The sequence below is a fragment of the Anoplophora glabripennis genome, unplaced genomic scaffold, assembly GCF_000390285.2.
Source record: "Anoplophora glabripennis isolate ALB-LARVAE unplaced genomic scaffold, Agla_2.0 scaffold58, whole genome shotgun sequence".
Classification (NCBI taxonomy): Eukaryota; Metazoa; Arthropoda; class Insecta; order Coleoptera; family Cerambycidae; genus Anoplophora; species Anoplophora glabripennis.
Window position 1 is genome coordinate 286,530 of NW_019416277.1, and position 21,207 is coordinate 307,736.

The 21,207-nt window shown below is 34.0% G+C and overlaps 1 protein-coding gene across 1 annotated transcript in view; it reads left to right on the top strand.

The window, feature by feature from the left end:
• Window positions 1-753: 753 nt before the first annotated feature.
• LOC108917597 overlaps window positions 754-21,207 on the top strand; it is a 97,993-nt gene continuing 77,539 nt past the window's right edge. The window contains exon 1 of the mRNA XM_023457374.1: window positions 754-1,879. Within this exon, the coding sequence (XP_023313142.1) occupies window positions 754-1,879 (1,126 nt within the window). The remainder of the gene's footprint in view (window positions 1,880-21,207) is intronic.

The window sequence follows — 21,207 nt, forward strand, 5'->3', positions numbered from 1 at the left end:
AGTGGGGACAGTCTGGAGACCGTCCGGGGAGATCGTCGAGAGCTGTTGATGGGGACAGACGATTTCTTATTAACTTGTATTGTGTCTTAATGCAAAAGCAAATTTGTATTCCGATTTATATAATACATGTTGAATAAATTGGTTTCGGAAATCGTGTTCTTTGAATCCGACGAACCCAGCACATTTGTGGCGACCAACTAGTGGCAAATACCCACGACTGAAATCAAGGTGTGCTCATGCTCTACAGTCTACGTTTACAGAGTAATTGAGTTTTCCAAGTGAAGAAGCAGTGGTAGCAGTACCAGAGTTACAGCTGTAGCAGAAGAGGTGAGAATCGAGTATTTGAAGCGAAAGAAGCAGGGAAGCAGCTGCGAGGCAAAGTTGAACAAAAAGTCGACCTTGGTGGCGCATTCCATCCAGACCGGCAGGCGACAAGGGGTGTCCAATATCCAGTAACCGAGATAGGCGAGAACGTGTGAGAAAGAGAGAAGACAACGGAAGCAGCGAGGCAGAGCAGGAAAGCGATAGGGTAAACAAGATAGCAGGTGGTGAGCGAATTCCAGGTTTTTTCTACCTATTTGCGAACATTGCGAACTTAGACATTTATTTCTTTGAACATTCCGAAATATACCGACAGTATTAATGCACATTGCACTGTAGGTTATTTTGAATTTATAAATAGTTACCTAGTATTTTTGTAATAACAGGTTATAAGATTTTTATATAAACGGCAGGGCAAATAATATTGTGAAAATGCCCAGGTCAAAGGAAAGTAAAGAAACTAAAGAGAGTGACGAGTACGTCATAAATTTAGAAAAAATGTTAGGACAAATTGCAGAGGGCATGTTGAGTTTACAGTCAGCAGTAGGAGTGTTGGCTTCTAATATACAAAAATCCAATTCAGATGCTAGTACTGACAAAAATCAGGCTAATTTAAATAGTTCTAAAGATGTTTTGCATGATAGGTCATATCTTGTTAATTGGAGGGAACTAGGGGGAAGTAATTTAACTTTTTATCCAAACAGTAAGTGCCATCCAATGCAGTTTTTGAAAAAATTAAATAAGATTTTTGAGGAAGCCGGTGTGCCGGAAGAACGTAAAATGAGTTTAGCTACAGGGTGTTTAAGAGGTACCGCGGCGGATTGGGTAGCTGTAAAGGAACCTTCTTTAAAAACATATGAGGAGTTTGTACATTCTTTTAAGAGTAGATTTTGGGGTATTGACAAACAACGCGAATTATTTTTAGAAATACAGTACGGGCGTTTTGAGTCAGGTAACCGATCTGAGTACTTTTTGAATTTGATTAATCAGGCAAGTTTTTTGCAAGAGAAAATTTCTGATAAAGATTTAATCGAAAAAATTTCCAAACACTTTCCTACCGAAGTACGCAGGGGCATTATTACACAGGGTTTAAATACAATCGACAGTGTCGAAGAATATCTCCGGAAAATTGACGACACTTATGATGAAAAATCAAACGATATTAGTAGGGCGGTAAATAGAAACAATTTCGCACCTAATAATAACAGTAGTAATAGGAGATATATTCCGAATAATAGTAATCAAAATAGAGATAGAGATAACAATGTTCAAAACGACAGGAACGAATCTGCAAATCAGAGACGTCAAGTTAACTTAATTACGCAATTTAATAAGAGTACCGAAAATTTGTTATGTGTTGAAGAGGAACAAATAAATAAATGTGATGTGATTATGCCAATAATACAGGGAAAAATCGGGAACAATGAAACCGGTATATTAATAGATAGCGGCAGCGAGATATCCGCAGTAGCTGAAGATTATTTTAATACTATTAAGGACGATGTTAGGGCACCAGTACTACCAGTGGCAGGCGTTACTATTTCGCTAGCAGTAGGAGGTAAAATGCAGAGAGTAAAACATCAAGTTTTACTACCTATAACAATTGATAATATCAGATTTGAAGTTATTTGTCTTATTGTACCGAAATTAAATAGAGAGATGTTGTTAGGGTCCGATTTTTTGTCTAAACATAAAGCTGAACTTAATTTTAACGAGTTAACTTTGAGAATATTACTAGATAATAAAATTTACAATTTAAAATTCGATTACAAAATTAATGATGGGAAATCATTATTTATTAATCTATGTAAAGAGGAAGAAATAGGTGGGAAACGCCCAAGTATAAGGGGAAAACACAGGTATAGTGATAGCGATTTTCAATCAGCGGTTGAAAAATCAAATTTAAATAATGAAAACGATAAGGAAAAATTAAAGGTTCTTTTAAATAACCATTCAGAATTATTTTCAGAATGTCCCGGGTTAACAAATGCATATGAACATGAAATCTTTTTACATAACGACGATCCATTTTATGTACGTTCGTATCCAATACCGATAGTTCATCGTAAAGATGTAAATGAGCAAGTTAAGGAGATGTTAGATTGGGGAATTATAAGCGCTGAACACACTGAGTATGTATGTCCACTTGTTACAGTTACGAAAAAGGATAAGTCGGTAAGAGTATGTTTGGACGCGCGTGTTTTAAATAATCGTATGAATAAGGACTATATTCCACCACCAAATGCAAACGAGTTGTTATTAAGTTTTAAACAAGGTCAAATACTAAGTAGTGTCGATTTGACAACTTCTTATTGGCAAATTCCAATAAAGAAAAGTCACCGTAAATACGTCGGATTTTTATACGAGGATCAGACATACGTTTTCAACGTATTACCCTTTGGTTTGTCTACTTCAATGGCCAGTCTTATCAGATGTTTAACTAAAGTTTTGGGGGGAGAATGTTCAAATTTTACTTTTTGTTATGTGGACGACTTGTTAATCTTTTCGGATAACATTGAAAAACATTTCAATCACTTAAACATTATTTTTAATAAATTAAAAGATGCGGGGTTTACAATTAAATTAAGGAAATCACAATTTTTCCGCGAAACAATATTATTTTTAGGACATATTATTTCATCTAGGGGTATATCTATAGACACTAATAGGATATCAGCTATTGAAAAATTTGGTGTTCCACGGAATTTAAAGGAATTAAGAGGCTTCTTAGGCCTTGTGAATTACGAACAACGTTTCTGTCAAAATTACGCCGATTTAACAATTCCGTTGTTGAAGTTATTAAAAAAGGGGGTTAAATGGAACTGGGGGGTTGAACAACAAGAGGCTTTTGTTGCTATAAAGCGAGCTTTCTTACAAACGACATTACTAATTCATCCAAATTTAGAAGATACGTTTTATGTACAATGTGACAGTTCGAACTACGGCGTGGGGGGTTGTTTATATCAAATTGACACGAAATCGGGAGAAAAGTGCATAGTTGCATTCACTAGTAGAACATTAAAAGGCGGCGAGTTAAACTATACGGTGTCCGAAAAAGAAACGGTAGCAATAGTGCATTGCTTGCGACAGTGGCGTACCTTTGTTTTGGGTCGGAAACTTGTTGTCATAACAGATCATAAATCTTTGACATTTTTATTGAAAAGTAAATTACATAACGCTCGGTTGGCTCGTTGGGCATTATTTTTACAAGAGTTTGATTTTGAAATATTACATTGTAGTGGTAAGGATAACGTAATGGCCGATATTTTATCGCGCTATCCCTTAAAAGAAAGTAGCGAATTAAAACCGGATAACGAAGATAACGTTGAACTCTTTTTGATGAATGTATCTCCAAATTATAAGCAATTAAGGGAAAATTTTAAAAATCTGCGGGATGATCAAATAAACGACGAAAATTTTAGGAATAAAATAATATTTTTAGAAAGATATTCGAAAGAAGTAAGAGTTATTACAGAAAAGGAATTGAAAGTCTTAGAGTGGTATGTGCTACATGAAGGGATTTTATTTAAGCGTGGAAATAATTTAAATAGGGGTTATAAACTTTGTGTTCCCAAAAATCAAAGAATCGAATTAGTTAAAGCTCAACATGCAGAAATAGGACATTTTGGTAAAAGTAAAACGTACGATCATATGAAAACGAAATTTTATTGGCAAAAAATGCAAAAGAATATCCGAAAAATTGTTGCCTCATGTGATATATGTCAGAAAACTAAATGTAGTCAAACCAGTTCTAAATTATTAACACCCATTGTTGTGAAAGAACCAGCGGAATTAGTCTGCGCAGATTTGATGGGACCATTACCTGTTTCTAGGGGAGGTGCAACGATGTTATTAGTTGTAGTTGACGCTTTCACTAAATATGTTAAATTGTATGCCTTAAGACGCGCAACCACCGTTACTATTCTAAATAAAATCATGAAACATTATATACCGAGTGTTCAAAAACCTCGATGTATATTGACGGACAATGGGACGCAATTCACGTCAAAATTGTGGAAAAATACATTTAAAGATGCTCATATAAAAGTTAAAACGACATCCGTATATTTTCCGCAGGGAAATATAACTGAGCGGTATAATAAAGAAGTAGGTCGGTTATTAAGAATGTTTTGCCATGAAAAACATACAAAATGGGCGTGTTGTCTTGAAACGGTTGAATATTGTTTAAATAACGTTGTAAATGATAGTACGGGGTATACAGCTACGTTTCTACAGACAGGGAAGGTAACTACTAATTCAATAGAGGAAATTATAAATTTTCCAAAATGTGGACATGAAGCCGACGGTATCGTATTGGAACATTTTTGGGTATTAGCGCGGGACAGATTGCGTTCAAAAGCGGAGCGTCGGGCTGACAAAGCTAATCGCGGATGTAAACCAACTATTTTTAAGGAAGGTGACGCGGTTCTTGTTAGAGTCCATGCCCAATCCTCAGCCGAGAATCGTACCATAAGAAAATTATTTTTACTATATGAGGGTCCTTTTTACGTTCTTCGTCAGGCTGGTCCAAATTCCTATATCATAGCCGATAAAACAGGAAGAGAAATTGCGAAACATAATATTATTAATTTGAAAGCATATAAAACTCCTGATGTTGAGTGTGACTAGTATATCTTGTGTTCTGTAATGTTTTATTATAATATTTTAATATTTACCTGTTTGTTTATTGATTGAAAAATTAGTTTTCTTAAGTTTCTATACTTAAATGCCGTTAAATACTTGTAAACTCTATTTAAGTAGGGGGGTGATGTAGTGGTTTCAAATGTGCCGCGAAAGTGTGCGGGGTGCCGGGAGAGGGTGTGTGCGTAAGTGGGGACAGTCTGGAGACCGTCCGGGGAGATCGTCGAGAGCTGTTGATGGGGACAGACGATTTCTTATTAACTTGTATTGTGTCTTAATGCAAAAGCAAATTTGTATTCCGATTTATATAATACATGTTGAATAAATTGGTTTCGGAAATCGTGTTCTTTGAATCCGACGAACCCAGTACAAGGAGTATTACAGGTTAAAAACCTACAACAGTTTCCACTAATTTGCTAATACACTGTGTCCCAAAATGATGAAACAAAATTCATATTTTTTTCCAGTTCTGACTTTAAAAAATCGCTGAAACAGGTCAAAGAAAATAGAAATTTTCACTTTTCTGCAAAATTTTATATATATTTTATTTGAGTCATGTTTGACAGACCTACAACACCAACATTTTTAATGGGGCGCTCTATATTTTATAGTATAAATAGATAGCCCTTCTAATGATGAATTCAGCGATATAAGGTTATACCAATTTTTTTTTTCATAGTTGCCAAAAAAATGTAACAAATTGTCTTTTATGTCGTACTGACAACTATTTCAAACAATCATAGTCTCTTCTGTACTTTAAAAACGTACCTACTCTTTATTAACCTTTTTCTACTTACTTTAAAAAAAAATAATCGATAAAAACATAAAATTCACCGTAGTACCTTAGGTATAATGTGAATCGTTTTAGTTCCAATTCATTCCTTTTTAAATTATTTTGAAAAATGGTTGATAGTTTAAGCGAAAAACGGAGCATTGAAATTTTAATTATGATTGGATGCTGAGATAAAATCCGTAGTCAAGAGGAGCTATGTGACTTATTTCGCCATAAGTATCCAGATCAGAGAATTAGTCGAGCTACAATAAGTACAGAATCCAAAAAATTTTAAGAAACCGGAAGTATAAAAGATTTACCTGGATCAGGAAGACGAAGCGAAAATGAAAAATCCTCACTCCTCCATTAGATCTGTCTCAGCCAACTTCAACTTGTCGAAATCCTCAATTCACAGAACTCTGAAGTCTCAATAGTGGCATACTTACAAAGTTAACGTCTTACAAGAACTTTGGGCATATGACACAGACAGAAGATTACAGTTTTGCGAGGAAATTAGAAATTTGAATGACAACCCAACTTAAAAAATCACATAATTTTCACTGACGAAGCAACTTTCTGCTTAAACGGAACCGTGAACAGGGAAAACACTAGGTTTTGGAGCCTAGAAAATCCGCATTGGATGCAAGAAAAACATACACAATGGCAGGAAAAAGTGAATGTTTGGGCTGGAATAGTAGGAAATCGTTTGTCACATTACTTCAACAGAGAGCTGCCGACTACTATCTTATTCTTAGTTCATCTGACTCTTTATTCTTCATAACTAACTGAATGTATGTTTTAATAATACCCCAGGATTCTTCTCATTCCAGCATACGAGGTAATAGATTCTCCCTTGTTATCGGCATGTGAAACCGCATATTAATTCATTTTCAGTCTTTTCTATTTTGTGTATGCCTTAAAGACCCCATGTCCGCTTAGTGCCTGCGTCAGATAGAAGTCCAACGTACCATGTATTCTTTCTATCCATGACCTAATGCTTGTAATCAGTATACGAGTCCATCCACCTTTTCCTCGCTTTCCCATTCTCTCTGCCACTTATTCATCGCTTTTTCATGTGCTTCGCCAGATCGGGAGGAAGTTCGCTATCAAATCTTTCCATTCTTGAGCCAGGATATGAATTGGCATACAAGACGCAATGACTGCAGCCGCTTCTGCGGACACAGTAGTTCTGTAGTCACGGCACACACTTAGCGCCATTTTCCTATGAACCGATTGAAAAATTTTCCTGTATGAGGCCACTGTCATGGCTCCCACCCATATCGGTGCACCGTATGTCATTTTTGATTGTGCCGTCTTTTCTTCTCTCCAGGACGTCCTATATTCGGCACAAGTGCGTTTACTGTTTTCTCAGCCTTTGCCGTTGTTCTCATGTGCGACCCAAATGATAATGCCGAATCTAATTGAATGCCAAGGTATTTCGCCTGTCTTTTATTGCATACTATAACGTCCCCGAAATCCAGGGTAATCTCGGTTTCTCTCCTCCCAAATCTCAATAAGACAATTTCTGTCTTCTCAGGTGCCATGGCCAGTCCTGTTTCCTAACCACGCACGGACCACCTGCACTATCACATTTGCCTTCTGCTCCAGACCTCTAATAGTTCTGATTGTAAGCACTATTGCCTAGTGGTCGCCATAACACACCATTCTAGTTCCCGTCGGGATATCCATATTCATCACCCCATCGTACACGTTCCACAGGGTAGGTTCGAGAACTTCTTTACGTCTGTCCGTGTAGATGACACGATCGAATTTCACCATGTTCACTAGATACGCGGAAATTTTTTTCTTTTCCAGTGCGAGTATGATCCTGCTCCAATTCGCTGTGTTGAAGGCGTTTCTTATATCGATAAAGACTCCCATATAGCATTCCATGGGTAACTTAATTAAACCCAATCTAACTTAACCTATCCTAACCATTTGAGTGAATATTTTCAATCTTTATAGTACGAAACTAAAATGTAACAGACATTCATGTGAAAAGGTAAACAAGTTTGAAGTTGCAGTAATAAGTAGCGATTGACACGACTAATGCTGAGCCCTCACAAATTTTACATAAATTTGAAACTGTAGTAGTTGTAGCACCATAATATAATTGTCCATTATTTAGGAGAAATTTTCAGCACCCATTTTCTCGAGGCTAAACAAAATGTATAGATGGTAAACACAAAGCATCTAGTGTTGAATAATGTAAAATAATATATTTATACATAATAATATGCACCAAAAACATGTGAGAAGTCCTGTCTTTGCTGTCATGTGAGTCTACGTGATAGCACATGACATAAGAAAAATGTGCCTGTGTGTGACTTGATTCACTTAGACCCGTTTGCTTTTGTGCTTGGTCTGGGAGTTTATTTTTCAAAAAATAACTTTATTAAAATTACAATCATATTCAATATCTCGGTTATTTATTTACAAAAAATCTATAAATTATACATCGCTGTAAAGAGAATTTCTCCTTTCTTCTAACTAGACAAAAATTCAATATGGCGCCCAGAACAAAAACAAAAGTTATCTACCACTCAGCACACATTTATAGAGATAAGTTAATACTAACAGAAAAAATCGATTCCTCATACATTTTATATCAGACTACGCATTTTTGCCCTAAAATTTTGAAAAACAATGACTAAAAGAAGTAGTAGCATAAAATCGGTTTCATTCGAGTATCTTCGGAGCTATTTGAAATTTTCTGAATTTAAAGACGAATCTGTGATCGGTATAAAATTCTACGCATTTTTGCCAATCTTGTACCAATAATAAAATAAGAAAGATACCTGTATTGGACAATTAAAAAGTTGCAACTCTGTAACTTATTTTTTTTAAATAGAAAACAGACGTTTATTAAAATTTCCTGATCACCTACACTGCCAATATTTGCTTTCTATTTCCATTGTGACAGCTACCTAAAATATAATATGTTCTAGATACCTACGTATAAGCAATTTTTCGCGTAGTTCCTTCCAAGAAACTGACCTCGCACGAAAACGCACGTATCACACCAAAGAGCAATAACATTTATTTATTTACGAAGAATTCATCTGCAGTATTTCTTCCACGAGAATACGTACATAAGTTTTTGTTTAACCAAAGTTGGTGACGCGATGGCTGGAGGAGTTATACCGCCGTAGGCGTGCAGCGTGGAACGGGGAAAGTAATGAATGTGACCCTTGGGGACGAACTCTTCCCCAACTTACATAGATTTACATCGCAAAAAATTAGACAACCCAAAATTTATACAATTTCACGGTCGAACAATCTCTTAACATATAAATCACATTAATACAATTGAAGTTTAAAATCGATCCCCCTCAGGATAAACTCCGATTTATCACAAAATAATGCAGAATGACAAATTTTTATTCATATTCTGTGAATTATATGGATACAACCGGAAAAGTAAACAATTAGGTAATCTAGTGAGAACCGTTAGCGTTGTTGTAGCATTGCAAGTTAAACAAACCAGTGACGTTGTTGTTTGGTGTTAATGATTTTAAATACAAGAACTTAAGTGTAACTTTAATTTCTATTCAATACAGAAACAGAATTGTTCACATGCATGCATACATACACGGTGTGTTTAAGGAGGTTCAATACTGAAAAAAAATGGTAAGAAAGTTTTCAAAGCAATTGAAATATGTTAATAAATATACAAACAGCCTCGTGTAAAAGTACCAGATCGTTTGCGGACGTAGTTTTTTCGAAAAATTATCTTAAAAATTATGCTCTCATGGGAGTTGAGTGAAAACTTTTCATCAAACGTGAGTCTTAAAAATGATTAGGATCAGGAAAATAAAGTTTAATTAAGGAATTAAATATTACTAAACATTTTAAAATCATAAAGATATGCACATGTACCTAGGTATTTATTGAGATTTATTGAGGAACGAATAAATAACTTTGTGACGAATTTTAACAAACATCTAATTGAATGAATGGAAATATGGCAACACTGTACGCTCTATTTAACGCTTCGATGACGAGCTATATTTGAAAGAGAGGCGAAGTAAATATACCACATTGAAATTCTTTTATTTTTTAAATATTTGATGGTGTATTTTCTTTGTCAGCGTCTTTTTCTTGAAATATTCTTATAACTTCGTAAAGATTAGGTTTTTTTTTGCAACACATTAAGAGATTTGATCTTGTCTCGTTGAGAAGATCGTAGTGGTGGGGAGGGCGAGGTCAATGGTCAACTGTTGCATCCGGGAGGTAGGTTTAACACATTAAATGCGTATTGTTTTACATGTTACGTACTTCGTAAACTTTGTAATTATCGTACGTGAAAACGTTTAGTTTTATGAAAAGAATGATAGTGACCCATTTTGTAAAGAAAATTGTGTAGTTTAATTTATTACAGAATCATTTTTGTTGTAAAATCAACCAGAAACAAGATATACAACGTGTCCCAAAAGTATGGAAACAGCACAATAACTTTCGAAAAATGCATTTTGAGGACAAATGATTCAGACAACAGATTTAGGATTTTTCCCTGGCTATTCAATGATGACCCCAGATTTGACCTTGACCTTGACCTTCAAGGTTATTTCAATGTCAAGTTATTTTTTTTCAAATCGGATGCCCTACTTTTGACCCCGGAAATGAAAAGAGCGGGAAATTTTACATTTAGATATGTTCTTGACCATTTTCCAAGATGGCGGACGCGTCGTTTTCAAGACAGCGCGCCAAACCATGCGTGACCTTGATTTGACCTTTAATGACCATCAGAGGTCAAATTCGGAAAATGGTCAAGGACATATCTGAACGTAAAATTTTCAGCTCTTCATTTGTGGGGTCAAAAGTAGGGCATCCCAATTGAAAAAATTAACTTGACCTTGAAATAACTTGACGAAGGTCAAGGTCAAGGTCAAATCTAGAGTCAGCATTGAATAGCCAGGGAAAAATCCTAAATCTTTTGTCTGAATCATTTTTCCTCAAAATGCATTTTTCCAAAGTTATTGTGCTGTTTCCCTAGTTTTGCGACACCCTGTATACAAAAATTGGTTCCAGGTCACTTTTTCCTTGAATAGCGGCGCCAGCTGCAAAGATACGAGGTGGCAAAATAAACAATCCAGAAAAAACGGTGCAATAATATGTAATATGTAATAATAATTATCAATCATCAAAACTTCCGCAAATTTTTCCAGGTAAATTCACGTGGTTACTAGACTCTAATATAAAATGTAAATATTTAAAAAGCAATCACATTTCATAATTCAATCTTTCAAAAATTAAAGAATTTCATCGTGTAAAAATCAAAGTGGGTATATCAATTCGTTCATATACAGGTGTGATTTAAAATTCTTAATTAATCCAAATTCATTTCCAATATGTCTAATTGAGTCATTCCTAAATGTCTTTCTTCTTTGAAAGTTTCTATACAACTTTCCCTGCTACTGTCTCGATGTCTGATCCAACTTCTCTTTCATTAGTTTTAAAAGTTTATGCAATCATCAAACTACTTTGTTTAGAGATGTATGTCCGTATCCATAGTGTACTGCAGCTATAAATATTAAATGAAATCTTCGCATAGGCTCTAACATAACTTAAAAATCAACATAAACTCACCAAAAGCACCTTTCGAATTTGTATCACATACAAGCTGCCCATTAGATCCTTTATGCACTTTGCTTGTAGGAACAGGAATTGTGCAAGACATTTTCTGTATCGAACCGTAAAAATTGAGGCTAGCTCTTTCCTTACCTCTTTCTCTTTATTGTCAAGTGAAACGGTATATATTTTATTCCTTAACCTTCAATTCGACAAGGCGACGTCCCTCTACCATGCACTGAGCTCCTTGATAGTTATCCCATGGATTATCGGTTTGCACATTTTGTTTCTTTCTCATCAATCCACATTCTATCTATTTCATAAGCCTTTTATATGGCTTTTCAGTAATTATTTTTTCTTTGTATATTGGACGCTCATTCATGTTTACGTTAAGGGCGCCATATTCTTTAAATAGTGTTTTCCACAAAGACAAATAATTTCAAACATTTAATAATTGAATAATCTAAAGCTTATCAAATAATAGGAATGTTATGTCATGCTATCTGGGTATTTTCAAAGACGCCGCAGTGAAACGAATAAACAGGTGCAAAAAACGATCAAATCATCAAGGTTTTAGACGAAAATACTAACTTTTTTATATACAACTCCACATGTAAATATTCTTATAACATTTATTTGCTTAGTCCTACATATAAAATTGGTTACTTTTATTTATAAGTAACGTGAAAATAATTCTTAAAATGTGGGTTTAAAATAACAGCAAACGCATGTTTTACAAACGCTTTTTTTTAGTTATTATTTTATTTGAGTTAATTTAAATAGTAACAATGAATAAACAGAACATCAAGGATTTTATTTTTGTGATTACTTTTGTTCTACACGTTTTACTTTTCAAGATTTCTGTACCTAAACACGCCAGAAATTTGACAATTTCTCGGCCAGGAATATGGCCACCTTAAAGAAACTGTATACCTACACTTAAGCACAGTTGAGCCACCTTTCACCACCGCGCAAAACTGATATGCAACGTTGCCAGATTTCACCCATAGGTTTACAAGCTCTTAATGAATAAATAGATACTTTTATTTCAATAAAAAAATAATTGCAGTGCAGTAAATACGAAAAAATATGCGAGCCAATATGTGTTGTCGCAAGAGATCTATCGAACACCCTTAAATGTATTACAAAACAACAAAACAACAAAACAGTTGTATATTATAGGGGCGTAAGATTAACAATTTTCAAAATACAGCGATTATTAATATTGGAGAGTTTCATCACAACGGGGCTGACTTGTGCTACGGAATAACAAAAATGTAAACAACTATTATTGTGAAACATTTAGTAAATTTAAAGGCAACTGTTTTCCAGTTTTTAAATAAATAAAAGAAAGTATCGATTTTGTAGTACGAAGATAGTGTTGTGCTTAAAATTTACCACGAATTTAGTAACTATGAATCTCTTTCAATCAAATTATGAGTCTGAAAAATATGTAATTAAAATACCCAAAGATTCACGTCGTCCAAATAATAATACGTACCTATTAAAAATAATTTAGGTACTTACCAAAAAGCAAAATTCATAGTAATTCGGCAAAAATTCATTCTCGCAAGTCTTCGACTGTCGAATTCCAGATACCAACTGAATTGCGTATTGTTGGTTTTTGGACACCTTAGTACCTCGTGTTAACCGTCGCGCTGTTGTCACATTGCTCGATGTGAATTTTATCGAATTTTAAATTTATTACTACGCTAATTATTTTTTTAGAATTAAGCATAAAGAAGTTCAAAAAAGTGATAAACATTGTATTTTATAGTATTCTATGCACGCAGTTATGTCAATATTCCTTAATTAATCGAACTTTTACATCAAGTTGATAATGATTTTATTGAAACTTGGGAGCAATTAACTAAAATAAAAATTCATGGAATTCTATCCGACTATAACAATCGATAACGGAGAAACTGGGACACACTCTCATTAAGCATATCGGAATTTCGACACAATGCAGATGTGTTGAAATTCTGGCATCTGGTTTATCTGCTTTACAATTGTATTTCAAAGATAAAATATATTTTCCATATTATTAGAACAACCAATTACTTTCATAAATTAAAATAAATTTATCAACTTACTGTTGAATAAATCAAAAATTATCCTGAAACTGTTCGATTCATTAACAAACAGGTATAGGAATTCTTTTAGTACAAATGTAATTTTGAATAAGTTGTGATCATTGAAATGGGGAAAATTCGGTGGCGTAGAAACTACCAATGGACTTAACGATTTCCCGTAGTACTCAGTAGCACCTAAATTTTTGGTATTATTAGTGACATTTCCCGGAATCTCCGTCACTGGTTGCAAAAAAAGTTCAAAAGACGAAAACATTGTATTTTCGAAACGTTAACGACCTTTTCAAAGTGCGCGATATTAAGTGATATGTTTTTGTACTTTGTATTTATCTGCTTTTATCAGAGAGGTTTTTTGATTAGTCAAAACTATTTTCATAAAAATAACCCATTACTGATCCAATTGGCCCAAGGGTTTATTCAACTAATATTTTTAAATTTTTTTCACAAGTGATAAAATACCCATGAAATAAAGAAAGGAACATAATCACACCCTCCAGAATGCTTTTAGGAAACTATTAACACATGCATTAATGACAATTATTTAATATCTTTACAATTTTTTTGGACAAAATACGAAAAGTACATTTTCTAATGTTTACATGTTCTGTTTACATGTTCTCCGTGATCTTTCACTGCGGAAGATGAGACGAAAAATTAAAGGAATCCTTGCATTTCGACATTTTTATAGTTTAGATAGATTTTCTTGTTCTATCATTGTCTTACCAAAAGTGCAATTGTATACAGGGTGATCCATTATCGGTTCGGAGCGGTTGTACATAGGAAACCAGACGTGGTACGATTATGGCGTAAAAATCTATTAATAAATGAGGCTAAGAGAAATTGATTTAAAATATTTTCAAGTTTGTAACTTCACCGCTAGGGGGCGCAACTGCTATAGTGTTACAAGAAAATTGTCGTTGTTTCGAAATTTCGCTAATACAACCTAAGTTGAAAATAAACTTTTTAGATACACTGTTAAACCCTTCATAAATTTTGTATGAACTTTTTTTTTGTTATTACCCTAGCAACGTCATTAAGAAGGACGCCATCTTGAAATTTTTAAATTGTCATAACTTCTAAGAAAATTGTCGTTGTTTCGAAATTTCGCTAATATAACCTAAGTTGAAAATAAACTTTTTAGATACACTCTTAAACCCTTCATAAATTTTGTTTGAACTTCTTTTTGTTATTACCCTAGCAACGTCAGTAAGAAGGACGCCATCTTGAAATTTTTAAATTGCCATAACTTCTAAATGCCTTAATTGACTTCAAGAACCGACGGCTTATTTTAAAGAACTATTAATAAAATTTATTTTTATGATATGGGATTAAAAATATTATTTTCCTGCGCAACGGCAGATGACGCTAATTAGAAAAGTTGTCTCCGTCTGCTAAAAACATAATTAAATGCAACGATATACTTATATCTTTTTTTCATGGCTTGATAGACCATTTACTAAGGAAAACAAATACACAAACCGGAGGTTGATATCTTTTTTCGTTTTCAAGTTATTGCTAATATAGTGAAGTTGTGCTAGAACATCCTCCTTTATTTAGTTCTCTAAATAACAATGACATAGTTCAAGCCAAAACTAAATTGTAAAACTATACTAAGTTTATATTTAAAAAAGTACTTTTTTGACAACGGCAATGTTTCATTTTTTTATTAATTCCAAATATCTGAGTATTTATAAAGATTATTGTTTCTATAACGAGGCAAGCTATGCCCTTTGAAATGAGAGAACTGAAAAATTATGTCAAATGAAATGTTTCAGCTCTTGCGGAAACAAGGAAAATTTACCAATGTGGAAGCGTATGATATGTTGGCAGTTTATTTTCAATGTTTGCAAAATGTCGTTAAAGCTTCAAAAGAATACGTTTTGCGCTACCCTCGTAGAATAACCGGTGTGAAGGCAGCAGCCAAAGTTAGCAGCTAATTTTCCCGAACTTAGCCGAACTCGCCACGAAGTCAAAGAAGTAAGAACAGTAGGGAACGACTAAATTATGCGCGTCAAAAAGTAGTGTGACTTCTGATAAATCACTAAAACATGACAAGTTCGATTACAATATAGATAATTATGTATAATTATATCAAGATTCTTAAATGAATATTAAATTTGTTTTACTATAATTAATTTACATAAAACCAAATTAAAGAGTTTTCTCTAAAAATTGAAAGCATGTGATATTTAAATAATACTAATGATTTTTAGATTTCTAGTCGCTACTAAAATAATTAGGGTGGTTACTAACCCTTTAAAANAAGTTTTTTGCAAGAGAAAATTTCTGATAAAGATTTAATCGAAAAAATTTCCAAACACTTTCCTACCGAAGTACGCAGGGGCATTATTACACAGGGTTTAAATACAATCGACAGTGTCGAAGAATATCTCCGGAAAATTGACGACACTTATGATGAAAAATCAAACGATATTAGTAGGGCGGTAAATAGAAACAATTTCGCACCTAATAATAACAGTAGTAATAGGAGATATATTCCGAATAATAGTAATCAAAACAGAGATAGAGATAACAATGTTCAAAACGACAGGAACGAATCTGCAAATCAGAGACGACAAGTTAACTTAATTACGCAATTTAATAAGAGTACCGAAAATTTGTTATGTGTTGAAGAGGAACAAATAAATAAATGTGATGTGATTATGCCAATAATACAGGGAAAAATCGGGAACAATGAAACCGGTATATTAATAGATAGCGGCAGCGAGATATCCGCAGTAGCTGAAGATTATTTTAATACTATTAAGGACGATGTTAGGGCACCAGTACTACCAGTGGCAGGCGTTACTATTTCGCTAGCAGTAGGAGGTAAAATGCAGAGAGTAAAACATCAAGTTTTACTACCTATAACAATTGATAATATCAGATTTGAAGTTATTTGTCTTATTGTACCGAAATTAAATAGAGAGATGTTGTTAGGGTCCGATTTTTTGTCTAAACATAAAGCTGAACTTAATTTTAACGAGTTAACTTTGAGAATATTACTAGATAATAAAATTTACAATTTAAAATTCGATTACAAAATTAATGATGGGAAATCATTATTTATTAATCTATGTAAAGAGGAAGAAATAGGTGGGAAACGCCCAAGTATAAGGGGAAAACACAGGTATAGTGATAGCGATTTTCAATCAGCGGTTGAAAAATCAAATTTAAATAATGAAAACGATAAGGAAAAATTAAAGGTTCTTTTAAATAACCATTCAGAATTATTTTCAGAATGTCCCGGGTTAACAAATGCATATGAACATGAAATCTTTTTACATAACGACGATCCATTTTATGTACGTTCGTATCCAATACCGATAGTTCATCGTAAAGATGTAAATGAGCAAGTTAAGGAGATGTTAGATTGGGGAATTATAAGCGCTGAACACACTGAGTATGTATGTCCACTTGTTACAGTTACGAAAAAGGATAAGTCGGTAAGAGTATGTTTGGACGCGCGTGTTTTAAATAATCGTATGAATAAGGACTATATTCCACCACCAAATGCAAACGAGTTGTTATTAAGTTTTAAACAAGGTCAAATACTAAGTAGTGTCGATTTGACAGCTTCTTATTGGCAAATTCCAATAAAGAAAAGTCACCGTAAATACGTCGGATTTTTATACGAGGATCAGACATACGTTTTCAACGTATTACCCTTTGGTTTGTCTACTTCAATGGCCAGTCTTATCAGATGTTTAACTAAAGTTTTGGGGGGAGAATGTTCAAATTTTACTTTTTGTTATGTGGACGACTTGTTAATCTTTTCGGATAACATTGAAAAACATTTCAATCACTTAAACATTATTTTTAATAAATTAAAAGATGCGGGGTTTACAATTAAATTAAGGAAATCACAATTTTTCCGCGAAACAATATTATTTTTAGGACATATTATTTCATCTAGGGGTATATCTATAGACACTAATAGGATATCAGCTATTGAAAAATTTGGTGTTCCACGGAATTTAAAGGAATTAAGAGGCTTCTTAGGCCTTGTGAATTACGAACAACGTTTCTGTCAAAATTACGCCGATTTAACAATTCCGTTGTTGAAGTTATTAAAAAAGGGGGTTAAATGGAACTGGGGGGTTGAACAACAAGAGGCTTTTGTTGCTATAAAGCGAGCTTTCTTACAAACGACATTACTAATTCATCCAAATTTAGAAGATACGTTTTATGTACAATGTGACAGTTCGAACTACGGCGTGGGGGGTTGTTTATATCAAATTGACACGAAATCGGAAGAAAAGTGCATAATTGCATTCACTAGTAGAACATTAAAAGGCGGCGAGTTAAACTATACGGTGTCCGAAAAAGAAACGGTAGCAATAGTGCATTGCTTGCGACAGTGGCCTACCTTTGTCTTGGGTCGGAAACTTGTTGCCATAACAGATCATAAATCTTTGACATTTTTATTGAAAAGTAAATTACATAACGCTCGGTTGGCTCGTTGGGCATTATTTTTACAAGAGTTTGATTTTGAAATATTACATTGTAGTGGTAAGGATAACGTAATGGCCGATATTTTATCGCGCTATCCCTTAAAAGAAAGTAGCGAATTAAAACCGGATAACGAAGATAACGTTGAACTCTTTTTGATGAATGTATCTCCAAATTATAAGCAATTAAGGGAAAATTTTAAAAATCTGCGGGATGATCAAATAAACGACGAAAATTTTAGGAATAAAATAATATTTTTAGAAAGATATTCGAAAGAAGTAAGAGTTATTACAGAAAAGGAATTGAAAGTCTTAGAGTGGTATGTGCTACATGAAGGGATTTTATTTAAGCGTGGAAATAATTTAAATAGGGGTTATAAACTTTGTGTTCCCAAAAATCAAAGAATCGAATTAGTTAAAGCTCAACATGCAGAAATAGGACATTTTGGTAAAAGTAAAACGTACGATCATATGAAAACGAAATTTTATTGGCAAAAAATGCAAAAGAATATCCGAAAAATTGTTGCCTCATGTGATATATGTCAGAAAACTAAATGTAGTCAAACCAGTTCTAAATTATTAACACCCATTGTTGTGAAAGAACCAGCGGAATTAGTCTGCGCAGATTTGATGGGACCATTACCTGTTTCTAGGGGAGGTGCAACGATGTTATTAGTTGTAGTTGACGCTTTCACTAAATATGTTAAATTGTATGCCTTAAGACGCGCAACCACCGTTACTATTCTAAATAAAATCATGAAACATTATATACCGAGTGTTCAAAAACCTCGATGTATATTGACGGACAATGGGACGCAATTCACGTCAAAATTGTGGAAAAATACATTTAAAGATGCTCATATAAAAGTTAAAACGACATCCGTATATTTTCCGCAGGGAAATATAACTGAGCGGTATAATAAAGAAGTAGGTCGGTTATTAAGAATGTTTTGCCATGAAAAACATACAAAATGGGCGTGTTGTCTTGAAACGGTTGAATATTGTTTAAATAACGTTGTAAATGATAGTACGGGGTATACAGCTACGTTTCTACAGACAGGGAAGGTAACTACTAATTCAATAGAGGAAATTATAAATTTTCCAAAATGTGGACATGAAGCCGACGGTATCGTATTGGAACATTTTTGGGTATTAGCGCGGGACAGATTGCGTTCAAAAGCGGAGCGTCGGGCTGACAAAGCTAATCGCGGATGTAAACCAACTATTTTTAAGGAAGGTGACGCGGTTCTTGTTAGAGTCCATGCCCAATCCTCAGCCGAGAATCGTACCATAAGAAAATTATTTTTACTATATGAGGGTCCTTTTTACGTTCTTCGTCAGGCTGGTCCAAATTCCTATATCATAGCCGATAAAACAGGAAGAGAAATTGCGAAACATAATATTATTAATTTGAAAGCATATAAAACTCCTGATGTTGAGTGTGACTAGTATATCTTGTGTTCTGTAATGTTTTATTATAATATTTTAATATTTACCTGTTTGTTTATTGATTGAAAAATTAGTTTTCTTAAGTTTCTATACTTAAATGCCGTTAAATACTTGTAAACTCTATTTAAGTAGGGGGGTGATGTAGTGGTTTCAAATGTGCCGCGAAAGTGTGCGGGGTGCCGGGAGAGGGTGTGTGCGTAAGTGGGGACAGTCTGGAGACCGTCCGGGGAGATCGTCGAGAGCTGTTGATGGGGACAGACGATTTCTTATTAACTTGTATTGTGTCTTAATGCAAAAGCAAATTTGTATTCCGATTTATATAATACATGTTGAATAAATTGGTTTCGGAAATCGTGTTCTTTGAATCCGACGAACCCAGTACATTCTCGAAAACGGTAGTTTCGAGAAATAAACGATTTTTTGTTCAAAAAAAACGCGATTTTAACCATTTTCAACGTCAATAAACTATATTAAAAATTGCAATTTTTAGTGAACAATTTAGTGTTTGAACAATTTTTGACCATTACAAAATTAATTCTTCGTATGGGGCGCCTTTTGGTGCAAAAAAATAAAACATTTTAACGCGTATTTTTTATTTCTTTAATACATTACCTAGTAGGCTACTGTCAACATTATTTGTCTGTTAAATACGAATATTTTTAAGAAGTGTCAAATTAGCGTTTCGTCATTATTAATTTAATTTGTAATATCTCGGTGGCGTACCATTTTTTTCTTTAAAAAAATTGAGATTATTACCCGTACGTGGGCCAATGATGAACATAAAATTCTTAATTGCGTGTCAAAAAATGCGCAATAACTACCTCTTAAAACCCACCAAATTTCATTTGCACATCTCGACCGGTTTCAGAGCAATGAATTAAATCGTCAGTTTTTAAGAAAAACTTTGACACCCCGTATCTCGGAAAACGAATCATTTGCGGACATACGTTTATAAGCAAACTGCCATTATTTTCTCATGTAAAATCACCCCTTGAAATTTGTCGCACTTATTTACTAACGCCCTGTATATGTACAGTGCGTCCCAGAAGTAACGCAAAAAATTCGTATTTTATTTTGTGTTGCGTTTTCACAAAAACGCTAAAACACGTAAATTAGTAAATAGGAATTGTCATTTTGTCAAATTGCTTAAACCTTTTTTGCGCTATGTTTCATAAATCTATGACGTCATCGACATTTTTTTAAATAGCACTACCTAATTTTTTAAGTATAAATGGATAGCTGTTTTGAAGGGAAATGCGTCGATATAGGGTTTGGCCTACTTTACTTTGATAGGTGCGAAAAAAAAGCCGATTGGAATGGGCAATGGTTTAAAATAACAACAAAAGTAGGTATCATAAACTGATGCGAGAAAAAGTACCACAGCAAAAAAAATGGGAATATGTAGATGTTTTGTGTTTTGGTTGATTATAGGTATATGTTTTTAAGTATTGATCTGTTGGCGTTTTCGGCGATAGGACGAATGACAGTGTGTGGATTTTCAATGACAGCTAAACAACATTTTGCCTATCATTTTTCGTCACTGTCGTTGGCCTTCCAGATCTAGACAGATCTCTAACATGTCCAGCGTCTTCAAGTTTGCGTACTAATTTGCATACTGTAGGCAGAGGTATTGCTTATTCTGGATACCTGGCATTGAATGATTGACATACTTCATCATAACTACGGATCCTATCTCCGTATCCAACCATAATTAGGATTTCAATTTTTTGTTTCTCACTTAAACGCAACACCATCGTAATATAAATTTATGGTATTTGTAACTGTCACAATGATATGAGGCACTATTGCATTTGCTATCTATCATCTTCGACAACAATGCCTAGCCACTGTGTTCGGGTGAACCTACCCAATCTACATAAAACCATGTATCTACAATCAACACATTTTT